The sequence below is a fragment of the Aptenodytes patagonicus genome, chromosome 2 (genome assembly GCF_965638725.1).
Source record: "Aptenodytes patagonicus chromosome 2, bAptPat1.pri.cur, whole genome shotgun sequence".
NCBI classification, from domain to species: Eukaryota; Metazoa; Chordata; class Aves; order Sphenisciformes; family Spheniscidae; genus Aptenodytes; species Aptenodytes patagonicus.
The window spans coordinates 59,968,303-59,994,130 of NC_134950.1; the positions used below are offsets into that span (position 1 = coordinate 59,968,303).

General features: G+C 43.0%; 2 protein-coding genes across 8 annotated transcripts in view; one reads left to right on the top strand and one right to left on the bottom strand.

The window, feature by feature from the left end:
- Positions 1-1,492, bottom strand: part of FAM210A (family with sequence similarity 210 member A) — a 19,212-nt gene extending 17,720 nt beyond the window's left edge. The window contains exon 1 of one of the 4 annotated variants that reach the window (XM_076330040.1): positions 1,428-1,492. The gene's annotated coding sequence lies outside the window, so the exon portion shown is untranslated. Of the gene's footprint in view, positions 1-1,265; positions 1,336-1,427 lie in introns of those variants that run through there. The other 3 variants (XM_076330041.1, XM_076330039.1, XM_076330042.1) reach the window with 3 other exon arrangements.
- RNMT (RNA guanine-7 methyltransferase) lies at positions 791-25,221 on the top strand. Of its 4 annotated transcripts, none has more exons than XM_076330036.1 (11): positions 791-1,007; positions 3,351-3,627; positions 6,409-6,541; positions 8,039-8,161; positions 9,441-9,556; positions 11,495-11,676; positions 12,279-12,443; positions 13,603-13,720; positions 20,535-20,636; positions 23,183-23,216; positions 25,094-25,221. In XM_076330036.1, exons 2-11 carry the CDS (start codon positions 3,367-3,369, stop codon positions 25,129-25,131), a joined length of 1,272 nt encoding a protein of 423 aa, XP_076186151.1. In that variant the 5' UTR covers positions 791-1,007; positions 3,351-3,366; the 3' UTR covers positions 25,132-25,221. The 4 variants fall into 4 exon arrangements, with proteins under 4 accessions (XP_076186151.1, XP_076186149.1, XP_076186153.1 ...); XM_076330034.1 differs by lacking the exon at positions 791-1,007 and adding an exon at positions 1,621-1,666; XM_076330035.1 differs by lacking the exon at positions 791-1,007 and adding an exon at positions 2,046-2,346.
- The last annotated feature ends 607 nt before the right edge of the window (positions 25,222-25,828 follow it).

Consider the following 25,828-nt stretch of genomic DNA (forward strand, 5'->3'; position numbering starts at 1 on the left):
CAGAAGCAGCTGCAAGTCATATAAGCTAGCGGCACAGGCAGCAAGACACATTCCAACTGAGGAACCTGTCCCCATCTCTTCCTAAAGTAGTAAAACTTTGGCAAATCATTTTACGTTTATACTTGTAACAGCAATAACATCTCGAGGTTTAGGTAAATTGAGGAACGCTTTCAGTTGAAGCCTGCTTAAGAATTAGTTTTGGTAAGGAATTCTAGGGCCCTTCATGTACTACTGTCCAAATTAATGTTTTCTCTTTTGGGCCAGCTTGTAGAAGGCATTTCAGAAATGGACATAAATGAGGCTGAACATGTAGTTTGTAATATCTGACATAAATCCACATTTGACTTAAGAGCCTTAATAAAAATTCTTATGACTTCTCAGTCTGACTCCCTGGATAACTCCCATAGTTAATTACCAGAAGCAGATTATTAACGAGAACCATAACTCTATGCAGCTTTGCCAAAAGGGTTGCGTCTCGTTCAGCCAGCCACTGCCTCCTATGGATTCAGAGACCTCCAAAGCTAGTCCATACAAAACGTAAGAGGGAAAAAAAAAAAAAAGCACTGAAAGCTCAAGATGAGCAAGAAAACATGATTTTACCAGTGAACGCATACGAGGAGCAAAAATCAGATTTCTCAGTTTTGAGATTCTCCCACCGAGGGAAGCCAGCCCTTTGCACGTATTTGTCACGTGCCACAAGCGAGTCACCAGAAACCGTGCAAAGCATTTATTAGACAACAAAATATTTGTACAGCCACTTTAAGTAGTCTAAGAAGTCAAGACACGCGCAGAATCAGTTGTCTCGGGAGAGAAGCACCCTAAGGAGCATAACCTAACTACGGCCCTTTAACGGTACCACTCTCAGGGACTCGCGGCCGACATTTCTCACGCCAGACGAAACGGCCCCGGAGTTTACAAAAGAGAAAGCAGCCAGGAGGACGGCACGGAGCTCCCAGCAGGCATTCGGCCCCGGCGCCTCTCAGCGGACCGTCCCCCCGCAGCCGCAGGTCAGTTAGCCCGATCCCCCGGGACTGCGATAGCAAAAACAGCCGGGGGCGGCGGCACCCCTGCGCGGCGGGGGAACCTGCCCGCCGCCCGCAGGTCCTGCCGCTCCCCACCAGCCGCCACCGCCCCCCGCACGCAAGCGGCCCCGCTCCCCCCCGCCCCGCCGCCGCTCGCCCAGGGGGGCTCCGGGAGGCGCCCGCACCCTCCTTCGCCCGCTCCCGGGCGGCAGCCCCTCCCGCTCGGCCCCACCAAGTGGGTACCTTGCGGCCAAGCCACCGCTCCTCCTCCTCACGAGCCCCGAGCCATGGAGACGCGGCGGCCGACCGACGGCCGCTCCCGCGCGCGCCGCTCCCGCCCCCTCCCCCTACCCGCCCCGCGCGCGCGGCAGGGCAACGTGCAGCGACGCCCGTCCCCACCATCACCTTGAGGCCCGGCGGGGCCCGACTGCGCAGGCGCGCGCCCCGCCGCGCGGCCTTCTGGGGCTCGTAGTCCTCTCCTGCAGCGGGCCGAGCCCGGGCGCCGAGCCCCGTCACGTTTTACGCGTGCGCAGCGTCGCGTCCCCCTTTCCCGCCGCCCCCCCCCCGGACGTGACGCCGCCACTCCTGCCGCCGCGCTGCGGGGGCGTCATTTCCGCAAACAGGATGGCGGAGAGCCGGGCCGGGTGAGTGCCGCGCGCCCTCCCGGGCGGCCCGGTGGCGGAGACGCGAGGCGCGGGGCCGGGCGGGCGGCGCGGAGCACGCGAGGCGGCGGCGCGGGGCGAGGTGGGCTGCGCGGGACGCGCCCCGCCGCGCGCGGGAGGCGGGCCCCGGGCCCTCGGCCTCGCGGGCAGCCGGGGTGGGCGGGGCCGAGGGGGGGCGGTGCGCGCGGGAGCCTGCGCTGCGCCACCGGCCGTCGCCAATCGGCTGCGGCCGCGCCGTCACTCCTGGGTGGTGTCGCGGCGGCGCGCGCTTTGTCCGTTGTTGCGGTGGGCCGGGCCTCGGCGGGTTCCCGCGTCCCTCGGAAACCGCCCGGGCGGCGGCCTGCCGGCGGTAGCGCCCCGCCGGAGGGTCCGTGCCTGCCGGCGTCGGGACGCGCTCCCTCCCCCTGCGCAGCCCCCCCGTGACGCAGCTAGAAGTCTTCAGGGCCCAGGCCGTTAACGGGGCGGCGGGGGGGTGGCGCTACAGCGTCTGGCGCTTCCTTGCGCTTCCTAGGCTGCGAGCGCAGTCCCGTCCCGTCCCCCGTCCCCCTGGGGCTTTGAGCTCTCCGGCTGTTCTTCCGAAGGAGCTGCCTCCTGGGCACTTGGTTGCCATCGCTGGTTCTGAAATTGCGGCCGTTTCTGAATTTAGGCCTTAAAAGCACCTGGTAAGCTGCTTGGAGCAGCCGGGTGAAGATGAGAAAGGCTGCGCTTCTTCGGAAGCGTGAGTTAGATGCTGTACCGTAGTGGAAAAATTATTTCCACCACGAAGTCATACTTCGGGGCCATCCGTTTTGAGGAAAGCTGTTCTGGGGTCTCTGTGTAGCGGTCCACTTAATGAATGTGTTTCGGCCCTCGTTAGGAGACGTGAGCCTGCATACAGTGGAGTGTGGGTGTTTGTTGTTGGACTGAAATAGGCCACTGTTTTAGAAAAGGAGTCGCCAAATTATTTTCTATGCTTTATTGAAAAGTAGGTGCCCTGCTTCCTGGCGATGGTGTAAAGAAGGCTGGGATGTGCTGGAGACTAAGTGAGCTTTATAGCAGTCGCTTGCAGTCCTACAGACTGCGTAGATATTTGTGAAGTGGAGATACGGAATGCAGTTACAGCTGAAGAATGCTAGCGTTAGTAAAGCTTGAGGCATAGCGGATATTCTTGGCAACCTTGAAAATCCACAACTGCTGTGAAAATTTGATCTTTAAAAACACCTTGATTTTTTGAGGGCATCCATTTGAAAGCATTTCAGATTAAATAATGAATTTGCTAATTTCTGGGGCTCTGACAGCTTGTGTTTCTAAACATAAAGTGATTTGTAGGTTACTTTATACGGGGAGGGGAAAAGGGAGATTACAGGCTTAAAAACAATAACACTTTGCGGTTGAATCAATAAAGATAGCTAAGAAAGACTCAAACATGAAGAGTAAAGTTTTATCTTAATTTGATCTTATTATAATGAGAGTACTTTGAAATTCCACATATTTTATCGTGCTATCTTTATTAAATAACTAGTCAAATTTGAAGTCTATATGTTGTCTAGGGCAAAGGTGTGTTATTTTTTTAGAATGCTAGTATTATGATTGAAAGTTGTGACTGTAACCACGAGTGAGTGAAATTCAACACTGAAAATAGTTGGTGGTGGTTTTTGGTGTTTTGTTTTTTTTTTTCCCTCTATAGAGTTCCATTCTGATCAATGGACAAGGGGACTAACCTGTCAAAAATGGCTGATATAACCAAGATAGAAGAACAGGAAGCAGAGAAGAGTTTGGATGAAGAAGTGGAGAAAACACCTCGTACTTTAGAGGCAGATTCAGGTATTGGTTGGGAAGGTGATAGTTCAACTTCAGGTACAGTGCTCTCCACTGAAAATGAAAAAGAAGTTGGTAGTGTTAATCAGGACGGCAGAGCACGAAGGAAGAACTTAGATTCTGAAGATGAACCTCCTAAGAAAGTAGTGAGTATCATTTATTTTAAGCTATGTTCAAATCCTTGTTTCAAAGCCTTAGATTAAGAAAAGATTGAAAATATTTATGCTAAATGTATGTGAACCAGCATGAAACACCAAATGTCAAAGTTTGTGGGTTTAGTGCACAGTGCAGAAGTTACGTTGGGTTTAACGGAAGAGAAAGAGGGCTAGTAATTAGAATGTTAAGAAAACTGATCTCAGCACATGCTTAGTCTGATTCTAAGATTATCGTTCCATCATCTATGTGGTAGCAATCTGGTAGTGTAGTGTAGGGTTTACTGGCATTAGTCCAAGTCCCGTATCTTGAATTGATATATTTTGTATGTTGTTATCCCGTGTGTTAGTATTTGTGCATGGGAGGTTCTTCTATAAGATAATTTTGTCCTTTAACTTCCTCAATAAGGTATTGTATAATTTGAAAATTCTACAAACTGCATCCTCTGTGATATAATTTCAGTATGATTTGTTAGCAAAGTGAAGTACTGAAAGGTTTACAGACATGGTGTTTTTTTTTTTTTTTTTAAGACTGCAAGAGTAGCAGAAAATGTTTGTCCTTTTAACTGGGAGGGTGAAAAGGGTAATGTTTTATATGACGCTGTCCTTTATTACGTATGAGCTTGTAGAAACTGGTGCTGTAATATCCAGTCTAATTTTGACCTTTTGGGATATTTAAGTATAATTTAAAAATGTCTTTGACGTAATGTTTTGTTTCTCTGTTCAGAATTTTTCCAGGATGTTAATTTATGGCTAAGCAGTCTGGTAAAATAAAGGGTGCCCTTTGTTGTGGTAGAAACATTATTAACCCTTTCATCTTTTTAATAAGGTAGTTCTGGTATAAGGTTTAGGCAGACAAGAAGTACATTGGTTTTGTGTAGCTTAAGGCTGTAGAGAGGTGATTGCATTGAACGCAGCTGCCAGCTTCTAGCTGTTATCACTGATGGCTGTTTGCAACTGTGCTTGCAGCAGCTGAGCTGTATTAATGGGTTGTATGAATATGTCCCTCACACTTGCTGAAGTCAGCCATTCTAGCTTACATCACCTTCAGTGGCCACTGAGGGAGCCATCTGTGCTTACCCTAAAAAGGACTAGAAATGGTCAAAATATTTGTCAGTATCAGTCAGCTGAGTGTGGTAATAAACAGATGATGGGGTCATAGAGTTTCCAGACAAGTATGTCTGTGTTCATTCTGAAGGTTACCAAAATTATATGAAACACTGAAGAATTCATGTAATATATGAAAGTCAGTCAAACCTTCTTTTCCCTTGAGGAACTGCTGTTTGAATAATAAGATACCGGGATGTTGACTTCTGTAGTCAACTGTTGGGAATGCTTTTAATTGCTGTGTGAATTCATACTGGCGGGGGCTTTATGGCATGTTTGTGGGTTTTAACTGAGAATCCTTCATTCTAGTTTGTACTGTTATTTCAAACACTTTTGTGCCTCACAGAATTTGTGTTGGTTATCCATGTTCTGTTACTTTGTATTTTATTTATAATTTATTTTAATTTCATGTATATAATTGAAGATTATTTTCAAGGTGAAGAAATGTTAGCATAATATCTGGATGTAGACTGCTTCTCTGTGTCACGTGGGACAGAAATTTCTTGGAGTATTTACAGTTAAGGCTAAACCAGACATTTTTACAGCTAACTGTTAAGCATTAAATGGGATACATTGTCAAGTCATTACTCTCATTCCCTTACCATGGTCTGTTTAAAGCTCTGGCAGTGGGATCATCCACTTAGGGCTTTATGCTTGTTGTGGTTTAACCTCAGTCGGCAACTGAGCACCACACAGCTGCTCGCTCACTCCCCCCCCCCCCGCAGTGGGATGGGGGAGAGAATCAGAAGAGTAAAAGTGAGAAAACTCGTGGGTTGAGATAAGAACAGTTTAACAATTGAAATAAAATACTACTACTACTAAAAGAATATACAAAGCAAGTGTTGCACAATGCAATTGCTCACCACCCGCCGACGGATGCCCAGCCGGTCCCTGAGCAGCTGCCCTCCCAGCCAGCTTTCCCCCAGTTTATATACTGAGCATGACGTCACGTGGTATGGAATGCCCCTTTGGCCAGTTTGGGTCAGCTGTCCTGGTTGTGCCCCCTCCCAGCTTCTCGCTGGCAGGGCATGAGAAGCTGAAAAGTCCTTGACTAGTGTAAGTGCTACCTAGCAACAACTAAAACACTGGTGTGTTATCAACATTATTCTCACCCTAAATCCAAAACACAGCACTGTACCAGCTACTAGGAAGGAAATTAACTCTATCCCAGCCAAAACCAGGACAATGTGACATTGGCATTTTTGGTTAAATTAGCAGTTTATACACTTCTGTTAGATGTAAACACTGAATTTCTGAAACAGGATTTTTGAAGAAGCTTAAAGTTCCTTGAGAAGGAATGTCCGTTTCTTCAATCCCAGGCTTAAGGGGAATGAAACTGATTCTTTGAGAGGGGTGAGAGTATTAGAGAACTGAAAGTTAAGTATTTCTGTGAAGGAAAGATGGTGGGCATCATCCATCAGAAATTACTTGGACCAACTGAAAAGGGGATTAAATTTTTAAGGGAGTTGTCTCTGTGATAATTGAAGTACTGATGTCAGTACCAGGACTGATATGGGAAATGTTTTTATATATATAATGATGGTGCTTTTCATAGTATTACTTGTCTACTGTCTTAAATGCTCAAAGTGAACACAGGGCTTTTGATTACATGAAAAAGTAATAAAAAGAATTCATTGTTTGAGTCTATTGCTTCCCTCGTTCCTGCAGCGTGAGATAGGCCATGGGCAAGCTGTAGCTGCACATTATAATGAACTTCAAGAAGTTGGATTGGAAAAACGTAGCCAGTCTCGCATATTCTACCTCCGAAACTTTAATAATTGGACAAAGAGCGTCCTCATTGGTAAACTTCCTTAATTGATTGCTTAGACTTTAATAAAATGTAACTAATTTTTGTATCAAAATGTAACTTTTTTCCTGCTTTCTGGTGTTGATTATGGCACTTTGTCTCTTAATACACAATAAGATTTTCAAGTGCAATAAAATATCTATATTTATATTTTGAATCTTTGTGATAGTGTTTTATATTGTTGGGGTGCCAAATACATGCTAAAGTTTTAAAGATCAACTGATCTGAAAGATAGAAAAAGTTCTTATTAGAAACTGTTCTTCTTCATGACCTTTTTAAAGAGAAAGGTACAGCTTTAAATCATAAAGAACCTATCTGTTCTTGTTAGATTGAGCTGTTATTGTTATTTAAATCTGTCTCATAATTTCACAGCTGTTTTCACAAAGTAGTCTGTCTTTAGGTCTAGATTAAGCAATTCTGTAGGAAACTTGAACACATAAATATTTTCTGTATTACCCATAGTCAACGGTTTAAAAAGATGAAAAACTGGAGGATGTAGTTCTTTAAGAATCAGCAGCTTTTTATAAAAGGCAAAGTCTGCTATCCCACAAATTAATTCCAAAGTGAGGAAACAAAACCATCAGATATCTCCAAACAAAGGAAAGAATTACCGGCAGAGCACCACAGATTCATGAAGAGGGATCCATGCCAGGAGATGTTGGCACCATTTGTCTTAGCATGCTGCTTTTTGTTGTGTTGTATCAGAGCAGTTAGAGGCAGTATTTTGGTTTATATAAAGACTTCCCTGGAGCCTGTGTTGAAGCCTTTCAGTCATGATGAATTTCAGTAGTGTGGTGTTATAGCAGTTGTATCCAAACATATTTCATGTCTCTTACTGTGAAGAAAAGTTGCTAGCATGCTGATACATTTTGCATAATTTGCCAGCATCAGTCAGAGCAGAGATAATCTCGACAGAGTGGAGGTAGAAGAGAAAATGAAATTGGTATATGTAGGGTAAAAAGACAGCAAACAAGTAGCTAGTGTTATTGCAAGGCCTAGGAGAGTGGGTGGAGAACATTATGCATTTTTGTAATGTGACCGCAAGGAAAAGTTGTGGCTGATGCATTTAATTGGCTTTTACTCTTTTGCAAAAGACTTTCCCATACTTTGAAATAACATCTGCCTTCGTTATAATGGTAGTGAAAGGGAGCCCTGTTTCCCCACTCACGCATGGGGTGGTTGTTTAGCAATGTGCAGTTTTGCCTTTGTCTGCCAGGGAAACAGTTCAGAGCTCCAGTCACATTACATGCAAAGCACATTAAGCACAGAAAACATTCATTATCTTCTCCATAGTTTTAAAAGTTTGTGGTTGCTTTCATCATTAGTGGTTTCTAGAAAAAGAGATTTAAGTCTGTAATGTTAAGAAAACTTATAGGCAAAGTAAGTTCTGAGATGTTTTAAAATTCTCAAACCCATCTGGTCCTTTAGGGATCCCTGTACAATACAAGTGAATTAGAGACCTGTATATGCATTCTCTCTTTATTTTTCTAGGTGAATTTATAGACCGGGTACGACGGAAAAAGAATGATATAACTGTTTTGGATCTAGGATGTGGCAAAGGTGGAGACTTACTGAAATGGAAAAAAGGCAGAATTAAAAAACTTGTCTGTACGGGTAAGAAGACATAATAACTTTCCAGGGAAAGTATACCAGTGTTTTATGGGAAAACCAAGCACGTTCCCAGTCTTTCATTATTTCCTTTTTCAGTAAGCCCAAGAATGCAATGATATACCTTCTGTCAAAAAGTCTTCTTTTGTCTTTTAACCTGAAGATATCAACTTGATTGCCAGCATAAATATAAGAACCATTGATTTCCTGTGTAATGAGCTTTCAGTTCAACTCATAAATAAAAACTGCTATCAGTAAAGAAGTGCACAATTACCACAGATTGTCTTAGGCAAAGTGTAACACTGGGGAGAAGACCGACATTTTGTATTTTATGTATTTTCTTCCACATCTAATCTTTTGTAGTGTTTTTAACTGTTCTGAAAATACACACGTAACAGTTACATTTAAAAAAAAATAAAACAAACCCCACAGTCGTTTGACAAAATATGGTCTGATAAAATTTTTCATTTAAATAGTTTGTTTAGATGCTGGAAAGGAGATACCATCTTCTCTTCTCCCAAAAAGCATGCCAAGGATAATCAGAGGAAGCATTACTTAACTTCAAATTTAACAGATACTGAAATTTCGTAAAATTCCTTTAGTGGGAATTATTCTGGGTATTCTACATTTTACAGTTCTTTCTTGCCTTTCATTTTCCATTGGCAGTCTTCAAATACAGTTAATGAATTTGCTTACAAAGTTCTTACGTAAATTTATTGCATATTGTTAGTTTTAATATAATTCAGTGAAACTCTGAGAGAGGAACAGTCTTAGAAACAAAATAAAAAAATTCCCATGATGCAATATATCCGCATATATCACAAATAATTGCATTTCAACATCTTGTATATTTGTAAGAAGATGAAGAGCTTTCAGTACTGTTGGAGAAACTCTGGGAGCTGAACTGTTTTAGCTAATGCATACCAGACACTTAATGCTAACAGCACTTAGTATCAATCACCTAGTATCCATCATTTGAAGTTTTGGAGGCTTGCTTTGCATTTTTGAGGATGGGAGCTCTCTAAAATCTTCAGATTACAACTTTTGTCTGACGTAAAGACTGAAAATGACAAAGACTTATAATCGAAAACACCTCCTGCAAATTAAATTCCTTCTTTACAAATTGGAAATGAAAGCATTTGTTCCCATCGAAGTGTAACTGAAGATCAACTTTTATCCCCACTGTAATGGATCTGCTGTGTTCCAGTAATCATTACGGTTTTCTTGTCTGGGGAACAGTTTACGCACCTTTTTTTTTTTTTTTTTTTTTTAAATTTCTCTCTAGATATTGCTGACATTTCTGTGCAGCAGTGCAAGCAGCGATACGAAGACATGAAAGCCCGATGTCGTTACAATGAACATATTTTTGATGCAGAATTTATACAAGCAGATAGCACCAAGGTACAGTTCCTATGCTTTATAATATGTTGGAGATTTAATGTTCTTGTGTTAAGCAAGTATAGAAAGTGATGCTAGTGCTGTACTATTTAGGGCATGTGTATTTTTAAAATCAGATTATTGTGCTATCAGGAGAATCAACTATACAGGTTACTGAGACGTAGTTAAATGTGTTTCGTTACTGTTTTACAGTGTAACATTCTTGAAGCCTGAATGTCTTTCAGATAATAAATGTGGTGCTTTTAGGTTCTTTCACTTGACAAGGGAAAGGGAATGACTACTTATTTCTGGAGTTCTGGGAGCCAGCATGGAATGTTGGAAACTGTCTTGGTGAATGTGGTTTTTATGCTGGAATGAATAAGGGATGTTTTCTGATTTGACTTGTACATTTTGATTATCCCAATAATTTTTTTCTAGCAGCATTTTGATTACTATAATACATATCTTCAAAACTTGTGTGATAGAGCAGATTTCTGAGACTGTCTGGAGGCAATATTGAATACATCGCTGAGGCTTAGGAGACAGTCTTACAACCAGCGCTGCTTTTGCTTCCATGAAATGAAGGCTGAGAGTGTGCTGCTGATGCAGGCTGAGGGACAGAGCCTGCCTGCTTCCAGCATATCTGCGGAAAGGCTGAAACTGTTCTTCCCAGACTTGCAGGAAGGGTTGTTGACTTGAATTCTTGGTTGCCTCCCCTTCTTCTGAGGAATACAGTCTGTTGCAGGTTCCAGGTCATCTGTCTCTGCTTAAAATTACAGTCAGCAGAGAGAGGAGAGCGCCTTGGCCAGGAGAGAAAGGGGTCTTTTCATGTTGCTATTACAGCTCAGTCTTACATGCACGTGTATTTTCTGTTGCACACTCTGTTCTGTCTGTCCACGGACACAAAAGTTCATCTCCCTGGCTTTGTCTCTCTATCATCTATGTTGTATATAATGCAAAATCTCCTTCTCACAGCTTGTCCAATTCCGCCCACCTTTGTTTCTCAGTTTCCTGTATCTCTTTCTCAAAATGCAGAGAGGGAGTAAATGAACAGATAAAATTGCTATGGGTATGTGAAGTGTCCATTTTTGTCTTGCCACATGCAGAACGTTGACAGTATGTGGCATGAACTGGTAGAGACTGAGAGTGAGTGGGTGGATGGGAAGTCTGGGAGAGAAGAGAAGCTTGGGTAGAACTGTTATGGAATGCACATCATGGGCCTTGGGGAGAACCCATGTGCTCCTGTGTTATTTATGTTGGCTTACTAGTATTGTATAAAAGAAGCCTGACCAAGAAGAGTTAGAGAACTGCTGAGTACAGGGTCAAACTGTGGCAAACTTTAACCTGACAAATTTTAAGGGCTCCAAGTTCTTTAGAGTTAATGGTTACTTGGTCTGGGGTGGGGAGGAGTATGTTGGTACACATGTATGTACGTGTGTGAGAATACAGATAAACACAACTTGGTGAGCAGGCAATTTGCCGTATTTAAAACAACTCCTCCTCTGCTAAATTATATGTTTAATGGGTCAGTTCTCATTACAGAGACTTAGTAAACTGAAAATTCATTTTATTATCATAATTGTTTCCAGCTAAACGGTGGCCGGTTATAAACCCTCAGCAGTAAAATATCTCTGGAAACTGTTAGGTAACTAACCTCGCGTTTTGGCCTTTCAGGTGCCGTGGTGTTACTTGACAACATGAAAAGAAGTCGAGGACATGATAACTTTGAAATGTGTATTCTTGTTGTTCCCAAATGTTACGTATGGTTTTCTGTGTAGCAGAGGACTTTTTCTTACTCTTACCTTTTTCATCTTGTTCTTGTTGAACTTGTGAAGTAGTGGGAGCTGAAAGGAAAAACTTCAAAGAATTATGGAAGTAGCGTATTTTGTTGGAAGATTTAAGTGAATCATGCTTGTTTCTGTAGCTTTTGTTACAGTTTTTTTTCTTTTTAATCTATTTCAGGATCTCTTGTCTTCCAAATACAATGATCCAGATATGCGCTTTGACATTTGCAGCTGTCAATTTGTTTACCATTACTCATTTGAGACATATGAACAGGCTGACATGATGCTTAAAAACGCTTGTGGGAACCTCTCTCCTGGAGGGTATTTCATTGGCACAACTCCAAATAGCTTTGAACTTGTGTAAGTACTTTTATATTCTATTAGTCTTTCAAAAGTCTGTGAAGCATTGTGATAGTTGTTCTTACCGTGCTCTGATATGTTTGTGCAAACATAAGCGAGTTTTTTGCAACAGTTTTGGATTCTAGTCAGGAAAATCTCACCTGTGAACTTGACTCAAACACGTAAATCTGCACTAATCCTTGTCTCCTGCACCCATGGTTCTTCTGGTATAGAATATAGATCTTCATACATAAACCCTCTGTAGCAACTTAAATAGTGGCAAAGTAGCCACAGCCTGGGGAATAACTGTCAGGGTTTTGCTGTGGTTGTTCCAAGAAGCTTGACTTGTCCATGTAGACTGTGTCTGGGCTAAAGGTTAATTTTCTAGGTCCATTTAGTCCTTGGTATGTTATATAGGAATGATAAACTATTAAAACCTAGTATGTTTCTTCTCTTCATTTCACTGTTTCATTGCCTTTCTAGGTAAGGGAGGTGGGAGACTACAGAGATCATTGAATGCTGTCGTGCTGGGAGAAACACTTTCAGGCCTCTTATGCATAGTTTTCTCTGCCTGTTAAATTAAAAACTGGTCAATAAATGTTTGTTTATATCTCATTTTATAGAAAGCGACTTGAAGCTTCAGAAACAAATTCATTTGGGAATGAGGTGTACAGTGTAAAATTTGAAAAGAAGGGAGAATATCCCTTGTTTGGCTGCAAGTATGATTTCCACTTGGAAGAAGTGGTTGATGTCCCTGAGTTCTTGGTTTACTTTCCATTACTGGAAGAGTAAGTTAAGTTTTGAATTCATTATACAATGAAAGCTGTGAAACATAATAAGCATTTGTTTAGCTTGTGCATCATTGCATAATACTTGCAGAAGATTACATTTTGGCTTTCTTATTATATTTTTCAGTTCTTCATTTTTTGTTGTTGCTCCAAATGAAGAGGTTCTTGCATTTCCACCCACAACTGTGGTCTGTCCATTGCACTCAGTTGAAGGTGCTCTGGTCAGAAGCTGTGTGAAGACTTAAACTAGGTCTCACAGGAGAATGTCTGTATCTCATATGTTGGATCTGTCAGCAAACCTTTAGTGCTGTCAACTTTTTCTTTAATCTTAACTTTTTGGGGGGTTTCATTCTACCTTTCTTTAGTTCTTCAGCAAGCCTTCTTGTATATCCTCTTCATCATGGTACCTCTTTCTTGTCTTCTCCAACTTCCTTTGGATGTTTGTAGGATTTTTCCTACGACTTATTTTTTCTTCCTCTAAATCTTCATCTGTGAGCGCATACATTTTGCTGTTACCTCTGTGTGAATTCAGATTTGCCTTTCCCAGCCTGTCTCCTGAGGTACAGACAAATGTTTCTATGTTGGGGTTTTTCCTGCCATTCAAGCTCAGTTATTGTTAAACTGTTGTTAAACAATATTAAGCTTTCCCTTCAAACCTGTATATTTTCACACACTTCATTTGTAGTTCTCTATGAAAAATACCAGCGTCTGTCACTGAAACCTGTAACTTCAGTGTTGTATGACCACAGTGTCTACATATAAGTGAGATGTAAGGCACTAAATCTAGTAGAAAGAGATTCTCTAAATATATCCATAATATCTGATGTGACAGGGTGATGATACTGCAGGGAAAATAGCGTAGTCTTTCTGGAAGTTCAAATGGAACTTACTTCTGTGTGTTGGGAGAAGAGACATTTTTCTATTAAAGTGTTTGTAAATGACTTCTGTGTAGATTTTTGTTGTCCTAATTAAAAAAAGTACAGTTTGTGGTGGCAGTGCAGTTTTTCTCATCTAAATGTCTTTACTAAAAAAACAAATTCTAGAAGGAGTGTAATCCTAGTGAATACCATAAGATGTCACTGTGGCTTAAAATTGTTCCTTTCAAAATAAAACTACAATAATTTTGTGGCTTCTGTAATTAAGCTTATTATTTTGACAGAATGGCAAAGAAGCATGGTATGAAATTAGTCTACAAAATGACATTTCGGGAATTCTATGAAGAAAAAATCAAGAACGAGGAGCATAAAATGCTGTTAAGGAGAATGCAGGCCTTGGAGGTAAATATGGAGTTAACTTGTTTCATTTAAATAGCATTTTACATCTTGTAATTATTTGTGCAATAATTGAAATTCCTGTTGTGAACATTGTGCAATTAATTAAGGGCTACCAATAGAAGAACTAAACTCCTGTGGCTGAAAGTGTGACTGTGGTGCCCCACTCATGGCTGAAGGGCTCAGCTGTGCCCTGCGATGGCTCTGTTGGAACTGGTGGAACCATCTGTGTCTGGGATAGCCCTGGCCCTGGCCTTTCCCCATGGAGGCCACCTGTGCAGCCCCCCCACTGCCATCACCTGGGCACCAGCACCCAATAGAGTGATTCAGTTCTGTAGATAAAATTTTAATTTTGAGGCAAGTTTTCATTTTTACTAACTAGTAAGCAGAAGCACAAGAATCATGTCTGGTGTCAGATAGTGGTAACCATAATCCATTTCTTCCTCAGCAGAGAGAAACTGAAAGCTGGATCTTTGTGCAAGGAATATTGTTTGAAAAGACAGAAAGTAATCTTTGTAGAATAAAAGGACAGGCTGTGTTTGTGGAACAAAATGGTACTTACCTGTAACTGAGCTTCTGTTTTTCCCCAATGTTTTTGCTTTTTTATCCTCAAGCTCTTATCCTGGATGACTTGAGCAGCTTCAGAGAAGCCATCTCTGAGGCTTTGGTTTTACTCACAGTTCTCTGTGCTTCCCTACTCCCTCAAACAGTAGAATTTTTCAGCATAGAACTATCAAGTCAAGTATCTGGTGACTTACTAAACTGAGTCACATGGGCTGCAAGTGGACTTGACTGTCCTTGTTGACATCTGAAAGGGACGGTGCTTTGTATGGGCTCATATTGCCAATAGCATGGTGACACAGCCTTTGACATACCAGCATTGTTCTCAGTTGCTGAGGCGAGCAGCTCTGATGCCGGCACGATCCACAGTGGAGTGCTCTAGCGAGGTGCACAGGGTGGTTTCCCGAACCAGGGGAACCTCAGGGGGAGCTGAGGGAGCCGCCAGGAGCCCACAGCTCGCATGACAGCGGTTGACGAGACCTGGGCAGGGCCAGGAGCCCCACACACATATAAAAGAAGCCCTTAAGGAGTGCTAGCAACCGGGAGCGCCGCCAGCAGGACGGGCGAACAGGGCATGGTGTGTCAGCAAGGGCATGGCATGGCATGGCAGTTTGCACAGCAGTTTGCGTGGAAGGGCGTGCAGGAAGGACACTGAAGCTCTGCCAGCTCGACCAGGGAGCAGTGGTATCCACCCGGCAGAAAGCCATGGCCTCTCTAAGCTCTGCACCCACCACTGACGCAGCTTCCCAGACAGAGCTCCGGCGGGAACACGCTGCCACCCAGGTGTCAGGCTGCAGGCTGTGCCCTGCTCTTATGCCAGTGTTGGGCTGCAGTAGTGAGCACACCTGTGGGAGGTGCACCCAGGCAGAGGCACTCTTCTGCTTAGTGGCAGAGATCCGGGAGGAGGTGAGTAGGTTGAGGAGTATCAGGGAGTGCGAGAGAGAGAGAGACTACTGGAATCGCACCCTACCTTCCCTGGGACAGGCCCAACAGGCAGACAGGACGCATGATACAGAGGATTCCCTATCTTCTCTCCACCTGGCTGAACGCGGTGACTCAAGGGATAGGGGGCAATGGCGACAAGTTCCTGGCCGGTGCAGCAGGCACATCTCCTCTGTGACTACCCCACCTTCCCAGGTGCCCTTGCATAATAGGTATGAGGCTCTGCAAGTGGAACCAAACAATAACGAGGACGATGGTTCATCTAGCTTGGAGGTGTCGCCAAGGTTAAGTCAGCCTACGCCCTGCATCAAAACTGCTTCCATAAAGCAAAAAAGACGGGTCACTGTCATAGGAGACTCCCTTCTGAAGGGAACAGAAGGCCCATTATGCAGACCGGACCCACTTCTTAGGGAAGTCTGTTGCCTCCCTGGGGCCTGGGTTAAAGATGTGAAGAGAACGCTTCCTACCCTGGTACTGTCCTCAGATGATTATCCATTATTGATTTTTCAGGTAGGCAGCAATGAAGTTGCAACAAGAAGTCCGAGGGCAATCAAGGGAGACTTCAGGGCCTTGGGAAGACTGGTTAAGGGATCAGGAGCACCAGTAGTGTTCTCCTCTATCCTTCCACTTGCAGGGAATGATGAGGGAAGAAACAGAAGAGCCAGCAGATCAATACCTGGCTCCGAGCCTGGTGTCGCCAGCAGAATTTGGGTTTTTTTGATCATGGGTCAGTCTACACGACACCAGGCCTGCTGGCAACAGACGGGGTACACCTGTCTCAAAGGGGGAAAAGGATCTTTGCACAGGAGTTGGCAGGGCTCATTGAAAGAGCTTTAAACTAGATTTGAAGGGGGAAAGGGGTAAAACCAGGCTCCCTAGAGGTAAGACTGGGGGCGGCACACCAATGTGTGAGGGATGGTGAGCTAGCAAGGTCCTTTGGTCTGCCGTCTCAGTGGAGGTAGGGGATGGAGATCCATGTGGCAGCAAAGACGCAAGGGTTATGGATGTGTTAGAAACCACAGAAGCACCTGAGAATGGTCATGTAGGAATTAGGGTTTCTCCCCCCAAAAAGATGGCGGGATCAGTAGCCCAACTGAAGTGCATCTACACCAATGCACGCAGCATGGGCAACAAACAGGAGGAGCTGGAAGCTGTTGTGCAGCAGAAAAACTATGATACAGTTGCCATTATGGAAACATGGTGGGATGACTCGCACAACTGGAGTGCTGCAGTGGATGGCTATAAACTCTTCAGAAGGGATGGGCAAGGAAGGAGAGGTGGTGGGGTAGCCCTGTAGGTTAGGGAGGGTTTTGATTGCCGAGAGCTTAATGATGGTGACGATAGGGTTGAATGTTTATGGGTAAGAATCAGGGGGAAGGCCAACAAGGCAGATATCATGGTGGGAGTCTGTTATGGACCACCCAGCCAGGATGAAGAGGCAGACGAAATAGTCTATAAGCAGCTGGCAGAAGTCTCACAATCGCTAGCCCTTGTTCTCGTGGGGGACTTCAGCTTACCAGAGGTCTGCTGGAAATACCATACAGCGGAGAGGAAACAGTCTAGGAGGTTCCTGGAGTGTGTGGAAGACAACTTCCTGACACAGCTGGTGAGTGAGCCAACTAGGGAGGGCGCCCCGCTGGACCTGTTTTTTGTGAACAGAGAAGGACTTGTGGGTGATGTGACGGTTGGAGGCCGTCTTGGGCACAGCGATCACAAAATGATAGTTTCCAATTCTTGGAGGAGTAAGGAGGGGGTTCAGCAGAACTGCTACCTTGGACTTCCGGAGGGCAGACTTTGGCCTGTTTAGGAGATTGGTTGACAGAGTCCCTTGGGAGGCAGTCCTGAAGGGCAAAGGAGTGTCGCAGAAAGAGTGATGCACTTCACTTGTAAGAGACAAGCAGCAATATGTTTATTGATCTAAAACAGCGATTTCACAAAGTTTGATAGTAAATGTGACAGTGGTTTAACAAGATTCGATGGTAAGATACACTTGATTATTTACTGCATAGGGGACAGGGTCAGACAAAACTGTCAGGGAGACCCTCCTGTTGAGTCATGAGGTTCAGAAAGGACCCCCTTGCTTTCTAAATTCCTCAGAGAAGAGTCTAGGTGTGGCTGGGTCCAATCCTAGTCCCAGACTTGGTCAATGGTTTATGTCTAAAGGATTATACATGCGCAGTCAATCCTTTGTATCACTTAGCTAAGATTTCAAAGTTTCAGTGTGCTTATTCCCAATTACTGAGTATCTGACGTGATAAGGATTCTCTCAACCTCGAGGAGTAACCTTGAGAGGCGTCCTTACTCAAGGGGAGATCCTGGCATGCAGCCTGCTGCTGTGCAGGAGAGCTCAAAGAGTTCTTGGGCTGCTCACTATTTATGGGGGTAAGATGATTGACTCATAGTCATATTTACATCCTGGCTGCAGATGTTAGTTTCTTCCAAATTTGGCTTGAGTTAGACATTGACCAGCACTGTGGTTAGGTGGATGCATTGCCATAAATTAGCCCTTGGCTATTGTGTTGTTATCGGTCTCCCCAGAATCCACTTTCAGCCGGATGCATCCATCATAACCAGATGCATCCATTATGACTGCCACTGCTGGTTATCACTTGAGCAGGGTTACGGGAAAAGGCTGGGGGGGAGCACACTGTCAGAAGGACTCCAGGAAGGCTGGACATTCTTCAAGAAGGGAATCTTAAAGGTGCAGGAGCAGGCCGTCCCCATGTGCCAAAAGATGAGCTGGCGGGGAAGACGACCAGCCTGGCTGAACAGAGAGCTTTGGCTGGAACTCAGGAAAAAAAGGAGAGTTTATGACCTTTGGAAGACAGGGCAGGCAACTCAGGAGGACTACAAGGATGTTGTGAGGTTATGCAGGGAGGAAATTAGAAGGGCCAAAGCCCAACTAGAACTTAACCTGGTTACTGCCATAAAAGACAATAAAAAATGTTTCTCTAAATGCATTGGCAACAAAAGGAGGGCTAAGGAGAATCTCCATCCTTTATTGGATGTGGGGGGAACATAGTGAGAAAGGCTGAGGAAAAGGCTGAGGTACTTAATGCCTTCTTTGCCTCAGTCTTTAATAGTAAGAGCAGTTGTTCTCTGAGTACCCAGCCCCCTGAGCTGGAAGACAGGGACGGGGAGCGGAATGAAGCCCCCATAATCCATGGGGAAATGGTTAGCGACCTGCTACACCACTTAGACACACACAAACCCATGGGGCCGGATGGGATTCACCCAAGGGTCCTGAGGGAGCTGGCAGAAGTGCTCACCAAGCCATTTTCCATCATTTATCAGTAGTCCTGGCTAACTGGGGAGGTCCCAGTTGACTGGCGGTTAGCAAATGGGACACCCATCTACAAGAAGGGCCGGAAGGAGGATCCGGGGAACTACAGGCCTGTCAGTCTGACCTCGGTGCTGGGGAAGGTTATGGAGCAGATCATCTTGAGTGCCATCACGCGGCATGTACAGGACAACGAGGTGATCAGGCCCAGTCAGCATGGGTTTATGAAAGGCAGGTCCTGCTTGACTAACCTGATCTCTTTCTATGACATGGTGACCCGCTTAAAGGATGAGGGAAAGGCTGTGGGTGTTGTCTACCTGGACTTTAATAAAGCCTTTGACACTGTTTCCCACAGCATTCTTCTGGAGAAACTGGCTGCTCATGGCTTGGACGGGCGTACTCTTCACTGGGTAAAAAACTGGCTGGATGGCTGGGCCCGAAGGGTTGTGGTGAATCGAATTAAATCCACTTGGCAGCCAGTCACAAGTGGTGTTCCCCAGGGCTCAGTACTGGGGCCAGTTCTGTTTAATATCTTTGCCAATGATCTGGATGAGGGGATCGAGGGCACCCTCAGTAAGTTTGCAGATGACACCAAGTTGGGTGGGAGTGTTGATCTGCTCGAGGGTAGGAAGGCTCCGCAGAGGGACCTGGACAGGCTGGATTGATGGGCCGAGGCCAACTGTATGAGATTCAACAAGGCCAAGTGCCGGGTCCTGCACTTCGGCCACAACAACCCCATGCAGCGCTACAGGCTTGGGGAAGAGTGGCTGGAAAACTGCCCGGCAGAAAAGGACCTGGGGCTGTGGGTCGACAGCCAGCTGAACATGAGCCGGCAGTGTGCCCAGGCGGCCAAGAAGGCCAATGGCATACTGGCCTGTATCAGAAATAGTGTGGCCAGCAGGAGTAGGGAAGCGATTGTCCCCCTGTACTTGGCACTGGTGAGGCCGCACCTCGAATACTGTGTTCAGTTTTGGGCCCCTCACTGCAAGAAAGACATTGAGGTGCTGGAGCGTGTCCAGAGAAGGGCAACGAAGCTGGTGAAGGGTCTAGAGCACAAGTGTTATGAGGAGGGGCTGAGGGAACTGGGGTGGTTTAGCCTGGAGAAAAGGAGGCTGAGGGGAGACCTCATCGCTCTCTACAACTCCCTGAAAGGAGGTTGTAGCGAGGTGGGTGTTGGTCTCTTCTCCCAAGTAACAAGCGATAGGACGAGAGGAAATGGCCTCAAGTTGCGCCAGGGGAGGTTTAGATTGGATATTAGGAAAAATTTTTTCACCGAAAGGGTTGTCAAGCATTGGAGCAGGCTGCCCAGGGAAGTGGTTGAGTCCCCATCCCTGGAGATATTTAAAAGACATGTAGATGTGGTGCTTAGGGACATGGTTTAGTGGTGGACTTGGCAGTGCTAGGTTAATGGTTGGACTTTATGATCTTAAAGGTCTTTTCCAACCTAAACAATTCTATGATTTTATGATTCTAAAAGTGAGAGTTGTCTTAAATTAGTGGCCACTTTACTATTGAGAACTGCATTGTTAAGTACAGACCATTATGCAGTAACTGGCATCCTTAATAAGTATATATTAGTTTTGAAGAATCAGTTGTATACTTCTGTTACAGCTCCTGTGTGTTATTAAAGCATTTTAAGCATTCTGCTTGAAATCTTACAGTTGCTCATTTCTTAGTGTTTCTACTTAAGAGATGCTGGTTTGTTCAGTTGCTGTTCTAAAAGAGGGTGTATCTAGGTAATACTCATAATGTGCTGTACAGGGAGAATAATTTTTATAGTTATTTTGTTTCCCCTGTTTTGGAAACATAAGGATCAAAGTTCATTTATAAAAATCCTGGGTGTCAGATTTTCTGGGAAGTAGGGAATATTGGACTTGACCTTATAGGTGCTGTAAAGGAGAGATCTAAATTTAGAATCCTTTTAATAATTACTGACCTCCATTCTGGGCTATGTTGTGACAAACCCTTGACTGATGTGATTAATGTATCTTACTATGCAATTAATACTTTTTGTTATTTTTTTTCTATGTTCTCCAGCCATATTCTACATTTGGTGATTCCAGGCTTGTTTCCGATAAACCTGATGATTATGAGCACGCAAAAGAGTTCATCAAAGATGGCAAGGCAAAGTTACCACTGGTAAGCTCCTTCTTGCTTCACTAGAGCAAATGGTGTCTAAAATTGAGGTCCTGATCTTTTGGACATGTGGTGCCTTCTTCATTTCAACTGCAGTGAAATTGGTATGAATGTCTATGTGCATGTGAAAAATCGTAAAGCTGCAGGGCTGAGGAGTTCATGTAATCTATACCCCATACTCAAACAAATTCACTTAATTTGGTAGCTATTAAGAAATTTGTAACAATGCAAAAGGGAAAGGATATTTTGCCATCTTCCTTGGCCAGCTGTTCTAACGTAACTCTTTTTAATTTGAAGAATTTTCTTACGGATCTTCATACTACCGATTTAAAGATTTAGTTTTCTTCTTTTAATCCTCTGTCAGGAGAGTTGAGAACTTTCTTCATAATACTGTATGTATTTGAAATCTTAAACATTGCTTTTCTATTGTCTTTTTGGGTGAAGAAGATCCAGCTCACTTCTCGGCCGATTTTATTAAAGTTCTGTAAATGCTATTTTTTTTAAACCTGCTGTGCCTTCATTTTTTTTCTTTTTAATAGAGCTCCTAGAATTAGAGTAGTCCTACATGCATAAAACAAAATCCATATATTTCCGCCCTCAGTTTTATTAAATATGATATTCTGTTCATGTTCTGGAATGAAAAGAAACTTTCTTTGTGATGATCGTAATCTTACCTTGTACAAAACTTAGTCTGATATCCAGTCATATATTTTTCTGCATTTCTCCTGTTTTGGCAGCTTGATTTATGACTTCAGAAATAAAAGAATACTGAACCATCTTTAATGGAGGTCATATTAGGTTTTAGATCGGTGGTCCAATTAAATATGTTTTTTCTGCTTCTAGTCCTGGCTTCTAATGCACACGCTACCTTTCTGAGCTTGCTGTCTTTCTCATGTTTTTATAGAGTTTTTCTTTCTTCCGTTGTCCTAGCAGTACATGACAATGTTGGCGTTGTCTGCAGCTGGTCCCCTCCCAGCCTTTCATTCTTCTGTATTGATCTCAGAATTGGGTGCGTGGTGGACAGGAGCCCGCACAGCTGCTGTTCCTGGGAAGTGAGTGGGAGGACAGGCAATGCCTGCTGTCATTTTTTTCCCAGAAGCTGCTGCCATTTGGCTATTGCTTCTCCATCTGTAGCCAGGCTAGCTATTCAGGGTAGCATATAGCTGTGTGTTTGCTTCTGTCTGTGCATTTGGGGAGTCAGGCTGGATGGAATCCTTGCAAAGGCTTGGTTCAACCTAACTATTCATGCTGAATGGTTCCTGATAAGCAGCGTTGGCTCTTTCAGTCTGAACTTCAGGTCTTTTTTATGTGTTGAGGCTCTTTGACAAGAGAGAACCAAAATTGGAGACTAGTTTGAGTAAAGATTGTAGTTTTAGTAAAATCATATGCAGTTACTGATAGATGGCATCGTATTTCATTGTTATAGACATAGCATGAGGCTGGTCAGCTTGAAGTTTTTCCACTTGGATTTTTCTTTTTTTAATAATTGGTTTATCCAATGATTATTGGATTATTGGTTATTAATTGGGATCCATTGGTTATTGGTTCGTGTTCTGAATTCTTGAAGATATATTCCTTTTACTGTATATACAAAAATTGTACATCAAGAGGGAAAAGAAACCCACTCTCTGTATTTGAAATCTAAAAATTTTAAAAAGAAAAATGCTTCTTTTAAGAAATAAGCTTAAGAACAGGAGAATGGTCAGGTCAGACCAAAGACCTCTTTTGCCAGGTGCTGTGTCACCTGGCAAAGAAGAAATCTGCTTGAACAAGCCTTTTTTCACTAGCGTTTTAAAAGATGAATCATTTGGTCAGGATTGGTCAGTGGGTAGCAAGCATATGGGCTAAATCATGCCCCCAGTGAGAACTCACTGGAAGGGGATGGAGTGGGCAGAGCAGAAAACCAGCTTGTTGTTACCTCGTGCTTCTTAATAGGTGGGGTAAATGGCAGCAGCTTTTCACTTGTGCACTTGTCCTGCTTTCATCTGAAAGGCTGAGCTAGGAGTAGGTTTCCTAGGCTGCAAGGCAGTCTGTTTTTTCAGTGTGTGAGTGGGCTTGGGAGTTAGTCTCTTGCAAATAGAGTTTTTGTGGGCTGCAGGGAGGTGTTAGGTGGAGACAGGCAGTATTCCTGGGGAAGGTGGCAGCACCGTGATATAGGGCCTCTTCTTGACTTCTGCACAAGTGTTGGGCATCTCAGGCTGGAGAGCAGCTTGAGCCAGGTCAAGTCACACTGATGTGTGGTAATGGACCCAGCGTGCTCTGCATTGCAGAGACATCCAGCCCAGCAGACTGTTGGCCCATTCGCCTATACCTCTGTAATTTAGGTGTGTTCCGTTATCTGTGGTGTTCCAGTTCCCTACCGTCCTTGTTATTGGAGTTATAAGTCTCTATGGTCTACAGTAATGCTCTTCTAGTCCCTAAATAGCCAGCCAGTGTGGGTGGTTAGAAGTTGGTCTGTGAAAGATTGATTATCCTGAGTTAAAGCAGTGTTTTATTGTTTCCTCATTTTTTGTTGAAACTGTGTTTTTGGTTTTTTTGTCCCCTTCTAGGGAACCTTGAGTAAATCTGAATGGGAAGCAACAAGTAAGTATTGTTTTGAAAACTCAGTATTGACTGAATGACTGCTATGGAAGGCTGTAAAATAGCCTGCTTATGGAAGAAAATCCAAATTTTAAATATAATGAAATTTTATTGTTTGTGTTATTCAAATGCCTGTGTATAGATTATGTTGTGCACACATCTGAAGAAATTGGGAGGGAAATGCATAAAGTAGGTTGAAATTTTGCTTTATTTAAGTAGCTTTTAGCACACAAACTTTTGGGCTAAAATAGTTTGGGGAAGCCTTACTTAGAGTGTATGAAAAGAGGATGCCAGTATTTTGCTAGTGTTGGAGGATTAAATACTATACTTCTGTTTGGTACACTTGGGTATTACACTGTTATCAGTCAACTAGAAAACAAACTTCGGTTGGGACATAACATTCATCAAAAATAATACAAATCTATTTTGGGAAGACAGGGACTGAAGCTTTACTCTTTGCCTGTAGTGATACATGTTTCAGGAAGAAGCAATTAAAGCATGGATGGTGAAGAGGTATTTGAATGTTTTATAAAGGGAGGAGAAGAAAGTCAGTGCCTCAGACACCAAAAAGGATACACTATTGTTAAATATGTTTTGAAATTTTGTGAGCATGTGCCATGGAAAACTTCTGGCATCATCTTTTTCCAATGTTGAGTTTAATAAAACTCAGATATAAGGGACTGAGAATTCTAAGGATAAAAATTGACTCCCACAGAGATTATTACTAACTTCTGTGTAACTGCACCCAACCAGCATTTGCATTTTTCAGACCATTATACTGGTTGTGTTAGTTGTTTAAAAACAAACAAAAAATGCTGTTCAACTCATGAATGAAAAAATCTGTAGTTAAGGTGTTTGCTTTCTTAAATTATTATCTGTTTTTTAAAGGTATGAATCATAAGGTGCACATTAATTCCAGCAATGTAAAAGTATTATGTAAACTGTTAATCTAATTGAGAGGGGCTTTTTATACCTTTAAAAGTCCAGTGATGACTGTATTTTCTAAGTAGTCTCTTTTTTTCAGAGAGATTTGGAGTACAGAGCTTCTGATAGTTAGGGTATAAGCACAGCTTGCTCATTACATGGAACTTCACTTTGCTTTATCGCTGAGGCTTGTCTTGAAAGATTTGCACCTCATCCGTAAAACAAAAGCTGAGTTCAAGTGGAAATCCATAAATGTTTAATTAGAGTCACGGTCTCAAGAAACTGGTTTAACTTACCTGTCTGGTATGAAGCATAAGAATTTCTGACATAGCTGGCATTGATTATATGCCAAATAAGTATTTTCCAAGGGTGCTGGTGTGGACTGTATGAGTACCCGTTTGTAGAATCATACTGTTCTGGAGTTGAGAAAATGCCGTCCAGCATTTGTAAATATTTCTTCTTTGTCCGTGATATTTTAAAAGAGCAAAATTAATAATTTTGTACCATGAATTTATTCACTTTTTAATTAAAAATGAAGTTGATCATTTCACCCCTAATTGTCCATTACTGCGTGTATGAAGGAGTCTTTAAACTTAGTTGCATATGACTTCTTATGTACCAGTGAATGTTAATTATGTGTAGAATGGCGTAGTAATTTATGAATTACATTCACATTTCAGTAATATCGTTAACTGAAGTTAGCGTTGCATTAACCGTATCAACAGTTTTTAAAATATTTTGCTTTTGTGCAGTCTTAGCTCTATTGTGAAAATATGTCTAAAACCATGCTGGAATTGAGTGCTAGAAGTACTCATTGGGAAACCGTAGCAGTTTTTATAATTTCAGTAACCTGCTAGCAGGTTGTTTGGGCAGAGTATTAACCTGTTTATATTTTGAAAACTTAATTGAGTGGCAGAGGAAGCTTGAAACTTTAAATACTCCATTTTCTTTTTTAGGTATTTACTTGGTATTTGCATTTGAGAAGCAACTGTGAAACTTCACGTACTGGATGCAGCAAGAAGAGATCATATCCATGTGCAAGTTGGAATGGTCAGAAATCCATTGTTGCAACTATTTTTTTATTTTTTATTTTGTAATTATCAGAAGTGTGCAGGACACTACCAAAAACTAGAGCAAGCTCATGATTCTGAGTTACATTGCCTGTCTGTGACAGATGGACTTGTGTGTGTATATATAAGAAAGATTCTGAACCAGTCTTTTTAAGCATTTGTAAGCAATCTGCATGCTCTCAAAACTCATGTTTGAACTTGACACAACTTCATGTTAGAAACAAATGTTTTGTTAGTAGAAGTATGTTTGTGATTACAAGCCTGACCCTGCACTTTCTGAAGTTGATGGAAAAATGACTGTTGACTTCGATGGTGCAGAATGAGGGCCTAAATATTGTACTGCAGAGCTCAGTTAATTCATAACGAGATATATTCAGGCACATAGGGTATGTCTACATTGCATGCAGAGCTAAGTGGCAAGTAGTATCTGAGTCAGTTTGAGTACCTCTGTGCTGTGCTCAAGCCTGCAGTGTAAATCTACCTTAGTGGTATTCAAGGTGTAGTTTACATGGTGAAGTCCCATGATGTTCTTGTTTTTTGTGCTTGCTGATACGTAGTGTCACTTCATGGTGCTTTCAAGATTAAATGAGTTTGTTCTGTACAAAACTGCTCTGAAAGAAC

What these genes read in the sequence shown, in the direction of transcription:
- RNMT (XM_076330036.1), top strand. Translation starts at nt 3,367, where the DNA reads ATGGACAAGGGGACTAACCTGTCAAAAATGGCTGATATAACCAAGATA. An exon ending in ATGAACCTCCTAAGAAAGTA is followed by an intron (nt 3,628 to 6,408) that starts GTGAGTATCATT and finishes TCGTTCCTGCAG; the next exon opens with CGTGAGATAGGCCATGGGCA. An exon ending in CCAAATAGCTTTGAACTTGT is followed by an intron (nt 11,677 to 12,278) that starts GTAAGTACTTTT and finishes CTCATTTTATAG; the next exon opens with AAAGCGACTTGAAGCTTCAG.